The 19,407-nt window shown below is 46.8% G+C and overlaps 1 protein-coding gene across 21 annotated transcripts in view; it reads left to right on the top strand.

The window, feature by feature from the left end:
* Window positions 1-19,021, top strand: part of Zhx3 (zinc fingers and homeoboxes 3) — a 130,875-nt gene extending 111,854 nt beyond the window's left edge. For 14 of the 21 annotated variants that reach the window (XM_039105096.2, XM_006235480.5, XM_006235475.5 and 11 more), the window contains one exon: window positions 82-10,818. In XM_039105096.2, the coding sequence (XP_038961024.1) occupies window positions 219-3,161 (2,943 nt within the window). In that variant the 5' untranslated portion in view covers window positions 82-218 and the 3' untranslated portion in view covers window positions 3,162-10,818. Of the gene's footprint in view, window positions 1-81; window positions 10,819-13,284 lie in introns of those variants that run through there. The other 7 variants (XM_063283858.1, XM_008762344.4, XM_063283861.1 and 4 more) reach the window with 3 other exon arrangements.
* The last annotated feature ends 386 nt before the right edge of the window (window positions 19,022-19,407 follow it).

Genomic DNA, 19,407 nt, shown 5'->3' with positions numbered 1-19,407 from the left:
GGTGGGTCTGTGCTTAGGGACTGGAAACGGCAGAGTCAGAGACTGCAAGATCTTCATCACATTTTTTCTCTTTCTCCCCAGGCTTAATAAGGAAAAGTGGCTTTCTGCGAATAACTGATAAAACTACCCTTAGAAGCGCCTCCTGGGCCCTCATGGAATAGCTGGGATTTGTACTGCAAGGCTTTCTTGCCTGCTGCTGACCCGAAGTGATTGTCACCATGGCCAGCAAGAGGAAGTCCACTACCCCATGCATGATCCCGGTTAAGACCATGGTGCTGCCGGGTGCCAGCACAGAGGCTCAGCCTGTGGAACCTCTACCTGAAGGTCCCCAGCAGGACCTTCCCTCAGAGGCCCCTGAAGCCAGCAGTGAGGCAGCCCCAAACCCCAGCAGCACTGATGGCTCTGCCCTGGCAAATGGGCACCGGGGCACTTTGGACGGCTACGTATATTCCTGTAAGGAGTGTGACTTCAGGTCCCAGGATGTGACCCACTTTGTAGGACACATGACTTCAGAACACACGGACTTTAATAAAGACCCACATTTTGTATGTACAGGGTGCAGTTTCCTGGCAAAAACCCCTGAAGGGCTGTCCCTGCATAATGCCAAGTGTCACTCAGGGGAAGCCAGCTTTCTGTGGAATGTGACCAAGCCAGACAATCATGTGGTGGTGGAGCAGAGTGTCCCTGAGAATGCTAGCTCATCTGTCCTAGCAGGTGAGTCTACTGAAGGGACTGAAATCATCATTACCAAGACTCCAATCATGAAGATAATGAAAGGCAAAGCTGAAGCCAAGAAAATCCATATGCTTAAAGAGAACGCTCCTACTCAGCCTGGCGGGGAGGCCTTGCCTAAGCCATTGGCCGGGGAGACAGAGGGTAAAGAGGGGGACCACACTTTCATCAATGGGGCCACTCCAGTCAGTCAGGCATCTGCTAATTCCACAAAACCCCCTCATACTGCCAATGGGCCCCTGATAGGAACAGTGCCCGTATTGCCAGCTGGCATAGCACAGTTCCTCTCCCTCCAGCAGCCCACAGTACATCCCCAGCACCATCCCCACCAACCCCTGCCCACATCCAAGGCCCTTCCAAAAGTCATGATCCCCCTGAGCAGCATCCCGACATACAATGCAGCCATGGACTCCAACAGTTTTCTGAAGAACTCCTTCCACAAATTCCCCTACCCAACCAAAGCTGAGCTCTGCTACTTGACTGTGGTGACCAAGTATCCAGAAGAACAGCTTAAAATCTGGTTCACAGCCCAGAGACTGAAGCAGGGAATCAGCTGGTCTCCTGAGGAGATCGAAGATGCCAGGAAAAAGATGTTCAATACAGTCATCCAGTCTGTGCCTCAGCCCACAATCACAGTTCTAAACACACCACTTGTTGCCAGTGCTGGCAATGTCCAGCACCTCATCCAGGCTGCTCTCCCAGGTCATGCTGTGGGACAGCCTGAGGGCACAGCAGGGGGCCTGTTGGTCACTCAACCATTGATGGCCAATGGGCTACAAGCATCAAGCTCATCTCTCCCCCTGACAACTGCATCTGTTCCCAAGCCAACTGCGGCACCCATTAACACTGTGTGTTCAAATACAACATCCGCTGTGAAGGTTGTCAATGCAGCCCAGTCACTCCTCACAGCATGCCCCAGCATAACTTCCCAAGCTTTCCTTGATGCAAACATCTACAAAAATAAGAAGTCTCATGAACAGCTGTCGGCTCTGAAAGGAAGCTTCTGCCGGAACCAGTTTCCCGGGCAGAGTGAAGTAGAGCACCTGACCAAAGTCACAGGCCTCAGCACCAGAGAGGTCCGGAAGTGGTTCAGTGACCGGAGATATCACTGCCGGAACCTGAAGGGCACCAGGGCCATGGTGCCTGGAGAGCATGGCTCTGTTCTCATTGACTCTGTGCCAGAGGTGCCCTTTCCCCTGTCATCTAAAGTTCCAGAGGTGCCCTGTGTCCCAACAGCAACCTCACTAGTGAGTCACCCTGCCACCAAACGACAGTCTTGGCACCAGACCCCAGACTTCACGCCAACCAAATACAAAGAGAGAGCCCCAGAGCAGCTGCGAGTGCTAGAGAGCAGCTTTGCACAAAACCCACTTCCCCCCGAGGAGGAGCTGGACCGCCTAAGAAGTGAAACAAAAATGACCCGGAGGGAAATTGATGGCTGGTTCTCAGAGAGGCGGAAAAGGGTGAATGCGGAGGAGACAAAGAAGGCTGATGGGCATGCGCCTCAGGAGGAGGCAGAGGGTGCGGAGGAGGAGGGTAGAGATGAAGAGCTGGCCAGTGAGCTGAGGGCTCCTGGTGAAAATGGCTCTTCGGAAATGTTTCTTAGCCATACCTTGGCAGAACGGAAGGTTAGCCCCATCAAAATCAACCTCAAGAACCTGCGGGTCACTGAAGCCAGTGGCAAGAGTGAGCTTCCGGGGATGGGGATGGGTGTCTGTGAGCCTGAGGAAGATGGCTTGAACAAGGCGGTAGAGCAGCCGCCCAGCAGAGTAAGCTACAAGAAGACTGCACAGCAGCGCCACTTGCTGCGGCAGCTCTTTGTCCAGACACAGTGGCCCAGCAACCAGGACTACGACTCCATCATGGCCCAAACAGGGCTGCCCCGGCCGGAGGTGGTTCGCTGGTTTGGTGATAGCAGGTATGCCCTTAAGAACGGCCAGCTCAAGTGGTACGAAGACTATAAGAGGGGCAACTTCCCACCAGGTTTGCTGGTCATAGCCCCTGGCAACCGAGAGCTGCTGCAAGATTATTACATGACACACAAGATGCTGTGTGAGGAGGACCTGCAGACCCTCTGCGAGAAGACCCAGATGAGTGCCCAGCAGGTCAAGCAGTGGTTTGCTGAGAAAATGGGTGAAGAGACCCGGGCTGTGGCAGATACAAGCAGTGAGGATCAGGGCCCTGGACACGGAGAGCCTGTGGCAGTTGACAAGGTGCTGGGCGATGCCTGTGCAGCGCTGTCTGAGAACAGTGAAGCATGGGAGCCAAGTGCTCCTGAGGCCGGCTCAGAGCCCTTTGACACTTCAAGTCCCCAGTCCGGACGTCAGCTCGGTAAGGGGCTCATGGGATCTGTGCACGGCCTTTCTCGGAATCTGAGGGGAGGGTACAGTCACAGAGTAGGTACAGGTGGCAGGTACTGCTACCTCTGAGACTAGCTGGCAATCAGACCAACTGCAGAGGAGTAAATGCCAGGGACAACTGGCAGTAGAAACCATACAAGTAAAAGCTCAAAACTGGACTTCTGGTTTGGGTTCCTCTGTTTTTTATTTATGGTGGTGTTTGGTTTAAATCCATGCAGGGGAGAGAACATAGTGGACTTAAAGGGACTCCTGTGTTTCTAGCCATTTCTTAGCATTGCTTAAGGAGTCCCAGAGATAGCATCTGTATGGATACAGGGTTAGGACTTCAGAAGAACTTTAACTCAGATTGGCAAGCAAAAGAGAATGGTTCAATGGTCTCATTTGTGTGCGTGCCTGGTGCTCACAAAGGTCAGAAGAGGGCATTAGATCCCCGGGAACTCGAGTCACAGCTGTGCCTGTGACCTGGCATGTACGTTCTGGGAATCAAGCCTGGGTCTTTTTAAGTAGTAGGTAGCAAATCCTTTTAACTGATAAACAGTCTCTCCAACTCCATTTTTTTTCCTAATCAAAATCTTGTCTTAGGTTTGTATTGTTTTTTCCTGATAGAGAAGAGATGTTTATTATAATGGAAAATCACCTTGTTTTAAGAAACAGGAAATTCAACACTTAAGGTTGCTTTTCAGTTTCTCAGGATGGTGGTATTTTGGTATTCAGAAGTAACACTTGATTATTTTAAGGCATGATGGTGAAACTGTGAACACGTCACTTCAGTAGATTTTGATTTTCTATAATTTTGGTCCATGAGATACAGACTCTTCACTGTCTCTTGCCATTTGTCTCCTGGTGAAATGCCCCTCCCAGAGCAGCTAGAACAAGAGTCTGCAGAGAGGAGTGTCACAGAAGCCAAAGGCCTGGGTCGCTAAATGATAGCGTGGCCGGCTGAGTCACAGAGGGTGGAGTCAACTACAAGTGTCTGTGGGATTGGACAGCTGTGCAGGTGGTCCCTGCTGCTTCCGTGCAGGGCTCTAACCAAGTACAGCATGCTAACCCTGGGACCGCATGGCACTTTCTCACAGTGTTGTTTGTATACAGTGCCTGGACATTATTGTTTGCTTTGACCTAGGAAATCCTAGTTCCCTGTCCCACTTATTTTCTACTGAAGACCTCTAAAAAAAATCTACAAAATGCTTATTCCTTTGCTGAATATTCTTAATTTCTTTCAACACCTGTTTTGAAATGCTGGGCTGTTGCTTCACTTACTAAAGGAAAAGGAGATTTCCATGTATGATGGTTGGGGGGAGGGCTGCCACCAGTGAGCACCTGTGGAAGGAGTGTGCCCCTCTCCCCCCCACCCCGAGTCTCTGACTCTGTATATGCAGGTGAGTGCGTGCCTGCAGAAGGCAAGGGGTCAACCCCCAGGTATCTTTCCTCAGGAGCCATGCAACTTACTTCCCAAACTGGGACTTGGGGCTTGACCATTAGGCTAGTGGGCCACCAGGCTCCAGGGACCCACCTGTCTCCACCTTCTCTGCATAAGTGTATGAGCATATAAGTGTGTCACCATACCTGGCCTTTGCATGTATGAGCATATAAGTGTGTGCCACCATACCTGGCCTTTGCACATGGATTCTAGGCAGTAAACATAGGCCCTATGCTTATGAGGCAAGTGCTTTACTAACTGAACCATCCCCCAGTCCACACAACTTACTGCCTCATGCCCACCACTGAGGGGAATTCAGCTCTGCAGAGCAAACAGAAACACCTGGCGGAACCCAAGTCTCTGGTCACCAGTCAGGCACGTGAACGCACAGTGCCACTGACATCTCCAATTCTATGCATTCATTCACTACTGGAAGAATGGCCTCAATATCTCACAGTAGCGTTTTATCTATTCTTCTTCCTCTCTTCTTCCCTCTTTTTTCCTCCTCCCAATTTCTTTCTTTCTGTGTATAGATCTGTGTGCATGTGCATCTAAGTATGGAAGCCAGAGGTCCCCATTGGCTGTCTCCCCTGTATTGCTCTTTTCACTGACTAGACTGACTGACCAGTGAGTTTCAGGGATCTACCTTCTTCAACACTCCTGTCCTCACCCCCTTGAAGTGTGTCTCTATACTTTTTAAAAAAAAAGCTTTTATTGAATTGGCCCTTTGATAATTTTATGCATTATAAAGTGTACTGACTATCATGACACTCTACTTCCAAGTCCCAGTCCCAAATTCTTGCCCCTCTATTTTGGTGACTCACTGAGTTTAAAGAGGATCGTCTGTGTAACCATGGACTTAGAACTGTCCATTCAAACCTAGTGGCTTCTCAGTGGACACACAGCTACCTCTCCAGAATCCATCAGCAGCCAATAGTTCAGCAGGGTCCTGTGAATTCTTTCCCAATACACGATTATTGATAAACCCAGAACCCCCCATTTAAACACTAATTTTAATTTTATGTATATTGATGTTTTACCTGTATGTGTATGTGTACCACCTGCATGCCTGATGCCCTTAGATGACCGAAGAGGGCATTAGATCCTCTGGAACTAGAGCTACAGATTGTCACAGAGTTACAGCGTTACAGGTCGTGTTTGCTACCTTATAGGTGCTGAGAACTAAACTTGGGTCCTCTGCAAAGGTATTGTGTTGTTAACTGCTGGGCCATTTCTCCAGCCTCCTAGGCCCAGTCTTAAACCAATTAAAGACAGCTGCTGTGAAGCCATTTCTGCACTGACCGTGCTGGCCTCAAAAGACAGCATTTCACAGCCCTTGTACCTGGCTCTTCTATCCCTTCTACCCTCTCTTTAATGATGATCCCTGAGCTTTAGAGTCTAGAACATAAACAACAACTTATTCTTAGCCCCTGAGCCGTCATTTGATTGGCATCTCATCGCCATGACAGTCTAACTAAAAATACTAACAAGTTTCCCTTAGGGCCTAAGATTTCCTTAGCCATGAGTTTTTACCAAACAAGAGTTCTCTTTCCATGAGAAAGCAGTTGTTTACACATAGAACAGTTATGTCACTATTGCATTAGTGAGCACATCTTGCCTTACAGATGGGTATTGTAGTTTGTAGGATTCACAGCGACTTCAGACAGTTGGTGCCTTTTCTCCTTCAGCAGTATATAGAGCATCTTCCAACGCTGTGGAAGCTGGCCAGCGTAGAAAAAGCTTCCAGCTCAGTTCCAATTTGACCTCTATACCTTGCAATCAAGGTCTACGGTGTCTTCAGTAACAGGGTCTTATCAACCAGCTGTGGCTTGTGTTATTTGTGCACACCTCTGGCCCTGTGACCAACAACCCATGAGGCATTATCTCACACTTGGCTTTGGGGTTTTGTTTAATAAGCACGGCTTTGAGGAACAGCATTATCCAGACATGCATGGAATTTCCCTTAAAACGCCTCAGGGTCCTGATTACGGGAGCAGGCCACAATGCCTGCTTTTTACACGGTTTCTGAGGATCTGAACTCAGGTCCTTATGCTGGCGTGGCAGGTACTTTGCCAACTGAGCCATTTCCTCAGTCCTCAGAATGCTACGTGGGGTGACTTGTGACATCCTGGGGGTAATGAAGGTATAAGAAACAGCTTTTTAATGTCTGGTTTGACCCTATTCCAGTACAAAATACATTGTTTCTCCCCTTTACCTGGAAGACTTTCCATGTATCAATCTAAGTGACCATATACTGTCCCCACTTCAGTGATTATGTGATGGCCAGTAAGCCAGGATGTCACGCCAAACAGAGATAAGAATGATTACAGGGTGATGTTACAAACATGGCAGAGTAAGACAGAGCTCACCCTCACCAAAACCCAAAACCACCTAAGAGAAAAAATAGCGAAGCATCCAGCTGAACATTCACAGCATCCGGAAGTGAGCACAGAGAGGCTTACCTAGTTCGGTAAATTTGTTTTCTGTGCAGCAGTCCTCTTTCCACACAGCAGGCAGCCATGGGAACTATGGCCCAGGTTGCTGGTGTGGCTTATTTTTGCCAGTGGGCAGTAATGACTTTGTCCTCCAAAACTTGGAGCTTGCTGCATTTTTGCCATCATAGAGGCCAGTCATTGTTCCCAACCCCGTGGGCTGAAGCATCTTCTTAGTCACTAGGTATTTAAAGAGAGCATTCATTCCCCCCTTTTAGCAAACCAGACATTTAAAGAATCTTATGTTCCCACAGAGACAACCCAGCAGAAACTTCAATGACCCCACATATGAAGAGTGCACACTTGACAGGAAGTTTGAAAAAAATCTCAAACCAGATGACTCCAGCCCTCACTGAGCAAAACTTACCAATTCTGGAAGCAAAGAGAATTAAATTTTGAGTTACCACATACCATACTTAGAAGGTCCAGTTTTCAATAGAAAATTACAAAACAGAAAAAAGAAACTTAAAGTATGTCCATTCTCAGAAAAGAACAAAAGTTTGACACATAACTTCCCTTGAAGAAGTCTAGGCAGTGATTGGATAGAGATCATTGGTTAAAGGTCTTAGATCTGCCTTCAGTCTGCTCAGTGAAATGCAGGAAAGCATGGGAAGAATGAGGAAAAATCAGGGAGAAAGTGCATCATTGCAATGACAGTGTTAGCTGACGAGGTACCAACTATAACAACAGAGCACTCCAGAGCCAAACAGTGCAACCCGAGACAAACAGTGCAACCCGAGACAAACAGTGCAACCCCAGACAAACACTGCAACCCCCAGACAAACAGTGCAACCCCAGACAAACACTGCAACCCCCAGACAAACAGTGCAACCCCAGACAAACAGTGCAACCCCAGACAAATAGTGCAACCCCAGACAAACAGTGCAACCCCCAGACAAACAGTGCAACCCCCAGACAAACAGTGCAACCCCCAGACAAACAGTGCAACCCCAGACAAACAGTGCAACCCCAGACAAACAGTGCAACCCCCAGACAAACAGTGCAACCCCAGACAAACAGTGCAACCCCCAGACAAACAGTGCAACCCCAGACAAACAGTGCAACCCCAGACAAACAGTGCAACCCCAGACAAACAGTGCAACCCCAGACAAACAGTGCAACCCCAGATAAACACTGCAACCCCAGATAAACACTGCAACCCCAGACAAACAGTGCAACCCCAGACAAACAGTGCAACCCCAGACAAGTTTGTTAGAGGCTGAGCAACATCTGAACAAGATGGAGGGTCAGAGGATGTGAAGAGATGACCCAGAGGCACAGAAGACAACAAGAACAACAAATAGAAACTAAAGGGGCCTGGGGGACATAGACAGACATGGAGACATTGTAGGAATTCTAGGAGAAAGACAGAAAGACTAATGACAGAAAACTTTTCAAATTAGATGAAAGGCCATGAACATTCCCATCCCAAGCAATTTAGTGAACTCAAACCAGGGTAAATTTAGAGGCAACAGCTCATCATGTGGGGACCCTCAATAAGGTTAGTGGTTGAGGAAGGACCCATCTGAAGTGCTGGAAAAGGAAAGCAGTTCAGTCAGTTGCAGATGGACAAAAGCTAACGTCCCTACTGCAGATGCCACCAAGATGCCTTTGTGCAGAAGTGAAATGATACTGAATGGTAACTTGAACCCACAAGAAAAATAACCATAATGATGATTTTATAGGTAAATATACCAGTGTCATTATACTTTTAATTCGTAATTTTTCTATCATCCCTGTATGACTTAAAATGCAAACTTCATGAAAAGTATAATCTGTGTTAATCCAACAGGAAGATGAATCTGCAGTAAACAGCATGGTTGGGTCTCTAAGTAACACGGAAAGCCAGCGGTTATCAGGTTGGATCACTTCAAGTTTACAGTGCTAATCATACATATAAAGGAGACAAACTAAGCACGCTGAGAAAAGCGAATATCCAAAGAGGCGGTAAGGGAGGGTTTACAAATAAAAACTACGACAGAAAAGATAGCTAGGTAGCAGGAACACTCCTCCTCTATCAGTGATCACATACAACGTCAGTGGACTAAGTTATTCCAAAGACAAAGATTGCTATATTGGACCAAAATCATACAGGAACCATCTATTTACTGTCTGTAAGGATTCACATTAAATACAGGGACACAAAAATGTCAAAGGTGAAGGACAGAAAGAAAATTACCAGTTGCTAGAGTCTTTACTGAGATGTTTCCAGGCTCTGTCTGTCTGTGTCTGTCTGTCTGTCTGTCTGTCTGTCTGTCTGTCTGTCTGTCTATCTGTGTGTGTGTGTGTGTGTGTGTGTGTGTGTGTGTGTGTGTGCGCGCGCGCATGCGCGCGTGGGGTTTTTCAAGACAGGGTTTCTCTATGTAGCATTGGTTGTTCCGGAACTCACTCTATAGACCAGGCTGACCCTCAAATTCAGAGATCTGCCTGCCTCTGCCTCCCAAATGCTAGGATTAAAGGTGTGCACCACTACCACCCTGCTTAGTTCTTAGTTTCTTATCCAAAAAAAACCCTGAAAATCAGGGGTCACACAGATGTAGAGAGGCAACAAGCTAACTCCTCATGATTGACAGTGGGTCACATGAATGAAAACAAAGAGCCCTTTGTCCCAGGCCTCCTCTGTGGGTTCAAGAGAAAGGGAGGCTGGCTACTAAATCAGAGGAACCACTTAGGTGGTTCTCGTCTTGATAGGTTATATAATCGTTTCCTCCACTTGGTATGTCCTCCCCATACTGCATCTGACTTCAATCATAAGCCCACCCAATTATGCAGAGACATGAGAGGGCACATGGGGATTTTCCATAAGAGATTACTAAAAGACATAGCTTTATTTTATATCCCATGCACCCCAAACCAATTGAACCCTTCTACTCTCATACTCAGATAAGCTGAAAAGACTTGAAACAAACTGTCTTCATTTGATTGGTACTAGGGGCAGAGAGCATCTTGTCATTCCGAGATGGGAGTATATGTAGACTGACCGAGGTGGGGTGTTGAGAGGTTTCTGAGGTTGTTAGGGACACTGTTTGGAAAAGAGTATGTGTGCACAGCAAATGCAGATGAAGGAACTAGGCTGCTGAGTGCACTACTACAAGAAGGGTATGTATGCGTGTATGTGCAAAACTGAAACCAAATGGGGTTCCAAACCAAACCATCTCCTATGCTTCCCTGCCTCAGATATGCCATACAAAGAGTACATAGAGAGAAAGCTAATATGGCTTTATTATGGTGAGGCCAAATCAATTAACTTTGAATAAAACATTTATGACAGATAACAATGTTATATTTTGGTAAAAGGTCCAGTACAAGATTTAGCAGTTATTAACATATACTCACTTGGGTCCAAAAGAACATAAAGTAAAAATACAGAATTAAAAGGAAAATATTCAAAAATACTTAAAGACTTTAATAGTCTACTTTCAATAGTAGACATAAAAACATACAGAAGCCAAATATGGTGGCTATAGGAAGCCTAAGACGAGAGGATCCCTTGACAAGTTCAAGACCAGCCTTGACATAGTGAGAAATTCTCAACACAAAAACCAAACAAATGAGACAGAAGATCAACAAGGAAACAAAAGGCTTTAAAAACAACGTAAACTTAGTCAAGTGTGGTAGCTCACGCCTCTGATCCTAGCACTTGGGAGATGGCGGTGAGGGACTACTGCAAATCTGAGACTAGACCAGGCTGCATGGCCAGTTCCAGGCCAGCTTAGGAAAAAGGAAAATACTATGAACTAATTAGACATAACAGAGATAAACAGATCAGCCAAGCAAGAGCGATAAAACACACACACACAAATACCAATGAAAACTGTTCAGACCTTGGGTTCGGCTGTTGTTATAATAGCAAAAGCATAGACAACAAAAAATAAACTGGTCAGCATCAATATTTAAAAGCTTTGAGCTGGGCATTGTGGTTTGAATCTCTAATCCAGCACTTAGGGAGTAGAGACAAGATTATGAATTCCAGGCTAGCCTGAGATGCATAGTAAGACCCTATCTCAAAACCCCAAACTGATTAAAAAAAAAAAAACCAAACCAAGATTTTAAAATATTGAGCCCAGAATGATGGCATATTCCTGTAATCTCAGCGTTCAAGAAGCTGAGGTGGGAGGACTAAGTTTCAAGCCAGCCTGGTCTACATAATGAAGCCCTAACTTTAAATAAAAAAGAAGGTAGAAACCTTTTGTGCATTAAATGACATTCTCTAGAGGATCTCAACCTATAGGTTGCAACCCCTTTAATGGGTCAAATGACCCTTTCACAGGGGTCAATTATCAGATTTCCTGCACATCAGATATTTACATTATGATTCATAACAGTACCAAAACCAGTTATGGAGTAACAACATAATTTTATGGTTGGGGGTCACTGCAACATGTGGAACTGTATTGAAGGGTTGCAGCATTAGGAAGGCTGAGAACCATTGCTCAAGAGAGTAAAAGGACAGATGAGAGAAAATTCCTGATTTTGCTTCTGATAAAAATTAATATTCAGAATACGTAGAAATATATATCAACAACACGCCAATTAAAAATGGATAAGTTACCTAACTAGCCGTTGCTCCTACGGAGGGAAAGCTAACAAGAGTTCCAAGCTCATGCAAAGATGACCACACCCTGGGCTGGAGAGATGGCGCAGCAGTTGAGAGCACTGGCTGCTCCTACAGAGGACCTGGGTTCAGTTCCCAGTGCCCACCATGGCAGCTCACAACCGTTTGCAACTCCAGTCCCAGGAGATCCAATGCTGTCTTCTGGCCTCCAGGGGCCAAGCACCACATGTAATCCCAGACATACATACAAATACACAGACATACGTACAGGCAAAACATCCATAGACATAAAATCATTTTTTTTTTGGTTCTTTTTTTCGGAGCTGGGGACCGAACCCAGGGCCTTGCGCTTCCTAGGTAAGCGCTCTACCACTGAGCTAAATCCCCAGCCCCCATAAAATCATTTTTTAAAAGATAAAAAGTTTTTAAGATGACTAAGATCTTTACTTTTTAGGGAGATGAAAGTCTACAATGAGATTCTCACACTTAAATCAGCTGTGGTTAGCATGTACACAAACAGAGTCAGAGGCACTACTCTGAGGTGGGAGAACCGGCTCCCTGGCACACTGCTGCTGTGATGTAAAGGGCTTAAACCTTGGAAAACTTTTCAGCAGGTCTCAAGAAACCGAACACAGGCTTCTCATCCAATCCAGAAGTATCACTCCTAGCACTGAAAAGAGGGCCTGGACTGACATTGTGTTCATGAGTGTTCAAAGCATTAGAGTTCACAAGTCTCAAAGAAGGAAATGACCTGTATCTATTAACAACACAGGAATGAATAAATGTGCCATATACATAGATATGTATATATATGTATGTGTGTATATATATACATATATATATGCATACAGACATACAGGCACACACACATAGATATACATATACAATAGAATATTCAGTTATAAAAAGGAATAAAATTCTGATACACTGCACATGATGGAACTTGAAAATATTAAGACAAATATTGTATGTTTCTACTTTTATGAAGTCTAACAAATGTACAGGTATTGAAGGTAGACTCTATGCTCCTTCTGAGAGAAGAATTGGCAGTTATATAATAGACACAGGACTTCTGTTTAGGGTGTTGGCTCATAACAAAAATGTACATAATACTACTGAGACATACTTAGTATGGCTGTAATGAGAAATTCTGTGTTACGTGTATGACGTTTTTAAACTGGCAATGCGATGTGTGGGTGTAACAGGCATGGAAGTGGCAGAGGTAGCCAAACCCTTGTGGTAGCCTGGCCTCCAAGGCTTGTCTGTTATCTGTGCCATGGCTTCTCATGCTCTCCAGCCAGCCTCAATGGAAAGGCTGTCTGTATACATGGGGTAAGAGCCTGTGATCAGCTGCCCTGACCTTGACTTCCAACCTGCAAGGTAATCATGAGAGATCAGAGCTCAGGGCTTGAGGGGCAGGAGGCAGGGCTGTACAACACAGGGTTATCGGGCCTCAGGGGTCAGAGGCCAAGGTGATGGGCTAGGTGAGTGACAGGAGGCCAAGAAGTCTGAAGGTCTTGTCCAGTTGAGCATCCTGTCCTTAACCCATGCTCTGCTCTTTCACCTCCCCTCAGGCTGGAGGGGACAGTGGCATGGCATTCCTCATGGAGTTAAGGAGTCCCCAACACCAATGATACCACCAGCCCAGGGTAGTGAAGACTGGGCATCCCTGGGGACTATATGTTGTAGCTTCCATGGCGTGACAGATATGTGTTCTCTCCTCAGAAACAGACTGAATTTGATCTGATTACTGTGAAGGACCGGCCAGTCTGGGATGCTGTCTGCCATGTGGAAAGGCCAAACCTGCCACACATCATCTTGATGGCCAGCTGCCAGGCACCAGGAGAGCCTCTGGAGCCTCGCTGAGCCCAGAACCTGCCGCCACCCCAACCACCCTCTGCCTGACACTTCTAAGCAAGTAGCTATGGTTTCTCATCAGCCTATCCTCCCACAGTGCGGGACCTTTCCTTGGCCTCCCAAGGACAAACCGTTCAGATTGCATATACCTAGACTCAGAATCACGTTGTTAGCATACACAGTTAATAAAGCATCCTACCACAGACATTCTCAATACATAGGAACTCAGCTACCAAAGCAGTACAACTCTGACAATGCCATGTCTGTTCTCTGGGAAGCTGAGGCCACAGGGACCCTCATCCTCTGCGCAGTGGGAGTCGCAGGCATGCTCAGAACTGCATCAGGCCTGACCCTACTTGTCTTCTCAAGGGAACAGACTGTTGGAAGAGATCTCTGCGTCACTGAGTGGAGGCAAGCCACACTTTGTGCCAGGCTTGTCTTGTGTTCTGATTGACACAGAACCCACCGTTACCCTAGGTTCTGAACACAGCCAAGCTGTGGCATCACCATTGGATGCTAACCTCTCTCTAGTTAACTGTAACTCTGCTTTTTATGGAGTTTGAATCATGGACCAACTTCTCCATTATCAGATCAACTAAAGAAACCATTGTAAAGCCCAATCTACTGGCCTGTATGCTCCCTTCAAGTCAAACTCCGTTAGAACAAAAGGAAAGCGGTCAAAGTAGAGCCAGTTGCTGTGGTTTTGGCCACCACAGTGCTCAATGCCTCCTGCAGGTCAGAAGGAAGTACATGGTGGCTGGTAGGAAGAATGAGGCTGAAGGGCTTCGGAGAGTTGAAGTGACTAGAGCTCTCAGTGGTCTTGAGCACAAAGGCCTGCAGGTGACAGTTCTGGCAAAATGCCTTTGTCACACACCAAGGGCCTGGCCAGCTACTGGTTTCAGGATCCAGAGGTGCTGGGCATCCCTGGACAGAACCCCCTGAGGACATTTTTAAAGTTCCACATGTATATTCCCAGCCTGAGAAACAAGTACTCTATCTACTTTGCCTAAGCCTCGTGTCTTTTTAATTAAAATCACAAGAAATGGTGCCTTTGAAACAATGGAAAACTTGCTTAGGGAGCTGTACTAAACCTTAAAGCCCCAGGCTCTCCTAGACTGGCTTCTCTGAGAGCAGTAGGCAAAGCAGGGCAGGGGAAGGAAAGGACAAACAGGCTGTGTCACCCATGGCCCCACTTACCTTTTGGAGACTCCATCAGGAGGATGAGAGCTTTGACTAAGAAGGCAGAGGTCAACTTCTAGGTGTTCTCCCTCCCCCTCCCACGGGAGGGGAATAGTTTAAGGATGATGGAGGCCTTCAGCCTTTTAGGAAAGAGGGCTTTCTTTGTAACCCAGGGTCCTGGAACTATTATGTTTCTCCTGCTCTTCCTGTCCCCATAGGGATGGCCTCACATTTGTCTTAGATTGAGGTGTTGTTTTGTTTTTTTGACTACTTGGCAAGTTTTGCAGCCTATTTTTGTATCCTTTCTGTTTGGGGAGGGAAGCTATTTGGCCCCAAACCTTGAGGAGTTGGAAAGAATGAATGGTGAGTGATTGTTTTCCTTCAGAGAACAGATGCCTGAAAATTTTCCTTTAGTGTTTGTGTATGTGAAGATTTATATACCATATATGCAGGATACATACTTATTTGATACTTTATTCATAAAACCATACTTCTTATGTACACTTGAGCTTCATGTGGATGTCCTAGGGGAAGTAGTCTGTGTGTGAGGAGAGGACAGTACACTGGTCAGCTGGAGCTGCAGAGGAAGCCATCTCCTAAGAAAGCATCTGTATGTCACTTGAGTGGAGGTGTGCCTGCTGGGCCTCACCTCCAGAGCCCGGCTGCACTGGCCAAATGGTAGACTCTATAAAAATGTCTGAACAATTTACATGGAACAGAAACATTAAGTTACTTGGGGGACATTATGCAGGACACAGGAGCCTAGTCTCAGGCACTAGTCAGTCTTCTGGATGGGAAGATGCAGTAACACTGGCCCCACCACATCTTTCTCAGAGCTGGATTGTCCAGGTAAGGAGTACATTAGACTAAATGCACCTTGCTTCCTTTGCTCTTGGATGGGTAAGGGAAACCATGGCTTGGCCCTTGTTTGACAGGTAATGGTGAGGGAGGCAGTCACGGAGTAGGCACTTCAGGGAAGGGCTTTGGATACCAAGCATGAGTGCACGGATAGAGGAGTTGGGGTGACATCACAGTGGCCTTGTACAGTTGGAAGCTCAAGTTGTTCTGTGTCTTCAGTAGAAGTCTGGTTGCTGAATGAGGTGGAATGCGCTACTCCTCGCAAGATGTGCTTTGTGAGGGGCGAGCCTTGCCCATCCTCTGCATTCACTTGGATTTACCAGAGGCAGTACATTCTAAGTGTTCTTTGTTGCTGGTCTTATGCTAATTTTTTTCTACTCACATATGTTTGTCAGTTCAGTTATAAACCAGAACCAATTCTAACAGAAACCTAAACTTATACATAAGCTTTGCATATTACTTGTAATTTTTTGATCAGAGATTTTTCTTTTGGGAGGTGGGTGTGTTAGTTTTGGGATTCCTTTCCCTAGATGACTTTGAGGTCTATTAGTGACTGTCCTTGCACTTTTCTCTTGGCTGAGTGACTGTGGCTTACAGGTGAACAAAGTACCTTAGCCCAAGGGCACCTTTCCCTCTTTAAGCACAAGGAGAGTTGGGTGGGAGCTGGTAGGCAGCTACCTGTATCCTCCACGCTGTCCCCAGCCAGCCTTGGGTATGTGCTACCAGAAAGCACTCTCCAGACCCAGATGGCTCTCAGATTCTACTTGTTCTGTCAGTAGCTATGTCACACCTGTGTCCCCTCCTCCCTGCTGGCCCTAGGACATCTGTAACACAGCAGCTACCTTGTGTGGAGGACAGGAGTTGGGGAGCAACCTTTCTGATTGGAGACTGATGTTGTCCTCCAGGTGAGTGTTGAGCTGTCCCTGTCTTGAGCCATTGCCTTTTGTCTTCCTAGTCTCTACAGGGACCAAAATCCTCAGATTGGAGCAGCTCAGTCAGTTCCACTGTCACAGCCCACATGTATAAAGGAACTTTCTGGAAAACCAGCCAAGAATATCCTAAAACAAAACTTAGAATTTGTGTTTTCCCTAAAGCCACTTTGCAGGTGAACTTATATCACATTCATTTGCAAGGCTCAGTTTTCTGCAGGAGTCTTCTAGATACACAAAGGTCTTTGGTCAACTCATCCTGGCCAAATTTTGGCATGCTGCCTGGTTTTTCCTTTACCAGCCTTCTCTTTGGATCCCTGATTTAGCTTCCTCTTCTCCCTTAAGAGCACACTGTTCACCACCATCCTCCCCAGCCCTTTATGAGGTGATTTCCATGTTTTATATAGCACCGAAGCCTACAGGCCTTTCTAAGCCCAGGTCTTCCTGAGACTTCAACCTGAATTTCCACACTGCAGTTCCTTCTGCCTTACAGTGGAGCAGGGAAGTTACAAATTCCTACATATACTCCAGGCTCATAAGGCTATTGGGCGGCCTTCAGTGGAATGCCTGGTTTAGTTCTGATTGAGTAATGACAGAGCTGATACAGTACTGCCTGCTGCTGACATTGCTACTGGCTTACTAGCTAGAAATCTAGAAGGAATTGAGTCCTCAGAGTCTATTTCTGCCAGAGTCTCTGTTCCCTGGTGGCCAGGCTGGCATCTAGGTAGTGGCAAGCCCAAATGTACTCAGAGTCCGGAACCTGTACTTAGTTGTGGAGTAAAAGCAGTTCAGAGGGTGAGTGGTCCTAGGACTGAGCCTGCTTTGTGGGGCTTCCTGAGTGTTTGTCAACACTAGCCAGCAGTCCTATGAACCTGGACCTCCAGACTGGAAAACCAAGACAGGTTTTTCTAGTCTAGGGCCTAGCAGGAACATCTCTTCCCAACTCCCTAAAGTCTGGAGCAGGGATGTAAATCCAGAGTACACGTGGGCTGGCTTCTACAGACTTAGGCAGACTGGTTGCTACAAGAAGAGGTAGGCACCCGCTTCCTTGGTTCTTCAGTTTCTGAAGGAACTGACCAGATTCAGTGTAGTCACTACTCTGTCGTCTCTGTCCTCCTCGAGATAGACCTTGCTGCTACTCTGGCAGGAACCAGGCAGAACAGAGGGAGAATAGCTATTTGGCAGAGACTGTTTCCTACATGGTGTCTTCCTGCTGTTTACAAGGGTGGGCAGATGGCAAGTCAGGACACCTGAGAGGGGCCTGCACATTTACCTGCCTGTTTTGTCAAGAGGCTGGCAGGATGTGCCCATAGATGGGTGCCTGCATGGTAGTAGCTTTTTTTTTTTTTTTTAAATCTATGCCTTTTGACATGTTCCCTTCCATGGAAAGTAGGTGATTCAGTTGAAGGTGAAATGCCTAGATTAAGCCTGCTCAGACACTGACTATAAAAAGAGCTGCAGTGCTGTTCTTCTCAACAAGTCCCAGAAGAGTCCAGGAGGCGGAAGTCTCTTATGTGGTCCCAGTTAACATGCAGTTTGTGCTTAAGAGAGATCTTGTTCCTAGCCCCTGTCCACACAGCTTGGTCCCGTTCTTGTAGCCCCATGTGAGAAGGTTGGCTGCAGTGAGAATTAACAGCCATTCCTCAGCAGGGTTCCAGCATGAGTTAGGTCGCTCTGTGAAATCGGGTGGGCCAATGGTCACTCAGGGCACGGGTCTCTCATGGTTCTGAGTTGCTGGCTTTGTTCAGCTCTGCCAGGAAGGTCAGGCTGTGTCATAATTGTTATTAAACAGAGAAAACAGCCGACCGCTTGGCCTCCATGGACTATTGTTCTTTGAGTTGTCCTGACATAGCCTTGGGGAATTGGGGAGGCAGCCAAGGGCCTGTAGTGTCCTTGCTTCTCGGTTCCTGGTCCCCAGCACCTGCTCTGTGTTCTGATCTCAGTGTGGATGGCTTTGTTTTCAGGGGGCCTGACTGCTGAGAAGTGTGATTTGAACAGTCTGCCTTTGGTGTGCTTCCTGTCTCCCAGAAACAGCTGAAGCGACTGTCCTGGTGCTAAGTGAGGGTTACCTGCTACTGCGGCCAGCTGTGAAGGCAAACTAAGAAACAGCATATTCTGTCACATAGACTTTGTAGAGAGGGTATTTCCTGTGTGGCCCCGGCTGGCCTCCCACCTGAATGGTCTGCTTACTGTGACCAAGCTGGCCTCAGACTTGGGTGCTCTCCCTGCCTCTACCTCCCAAGCACTGAGTTACAGGCATGGGCCACACCTGCTGGAGTGTAAGAATCATTCACCCTGGCAAACATTTGAACAGAAAGATGGCCTTTGCTTTTGGTGTGGGCTGTGTGTGTTGTGAGAGGTGCGAGGATGACCTCTTCAGGCTGAGTATCCGGGCCTCCTAAGGTCCCCCATGGGGATGCTGCTATTTCCAAGATGCAAATTGCACATTTCGTAGATTTTTGTATCTGCAAATTTGGATAAGGGATGGGATGAGGGACAAAACTGCTTGTGTAGTTTAAATGGGCCTCAAGTGGTACTTCCAATCTTTTAACTGTTCCTAAATAAAAACGTAGACACTTCTTATCTGCTGACTTTGTGTGTGTGGGGGGGGGAGGAAATTAATAAACAAAAATCTAAAATCCCTTCTATTGATTCTTGGGGCTGGGGGACAAAGCTGACCCTTAAAAGTAATAGGTGCTGGGGCTCCCCTCAGCTCCCCAGGATGATATTCCAGTTCTTGGAATTCTCTGTCTTCTGCATCCCCAAACTCACTGTGATGGATGGCTTCTATGCAAAACTGTGCTGAGTAAAGCAAGTCTGATCTTAGTGCCAGAAACTATGGGGTGTGAGGACGTGGGCAAGTTTTCCTGTGTTCCTTTCTTTCTGTGGTGAGAGGAGAGTTGTCAGTAAAGCATGCTGTTTGTAAGGAGGGCCCGTCACTATGCGGGACCCAGGGGCTTTCTAGAGAACCAGTGTCAACCCCACACCTCCAGGCTTCATAGCAACTGTTGTCGGGATGACCTCA

The sequence above is a fragment of the Rattus norvegicus genome, chromosome 3 (genome assembly GCF_036323735.1).
Source record: "Rattus norvegicus strain BN/NHsdMcwi chromosome 3, GRCr8, whole genome shotgun sequence".
Taxonomy (NCBI): domain Eukaryota; kingdom Metazoa; phylum Chordata; class Mammalia; order Rodentia; family Muridae; genus Rattus; species Rattus norvegicus.
The sequence above is the reverse complement of the archived record's forward strand: the minus strand, read 5'-3'. Positions and strand labels throughout refer to the sequence as shown.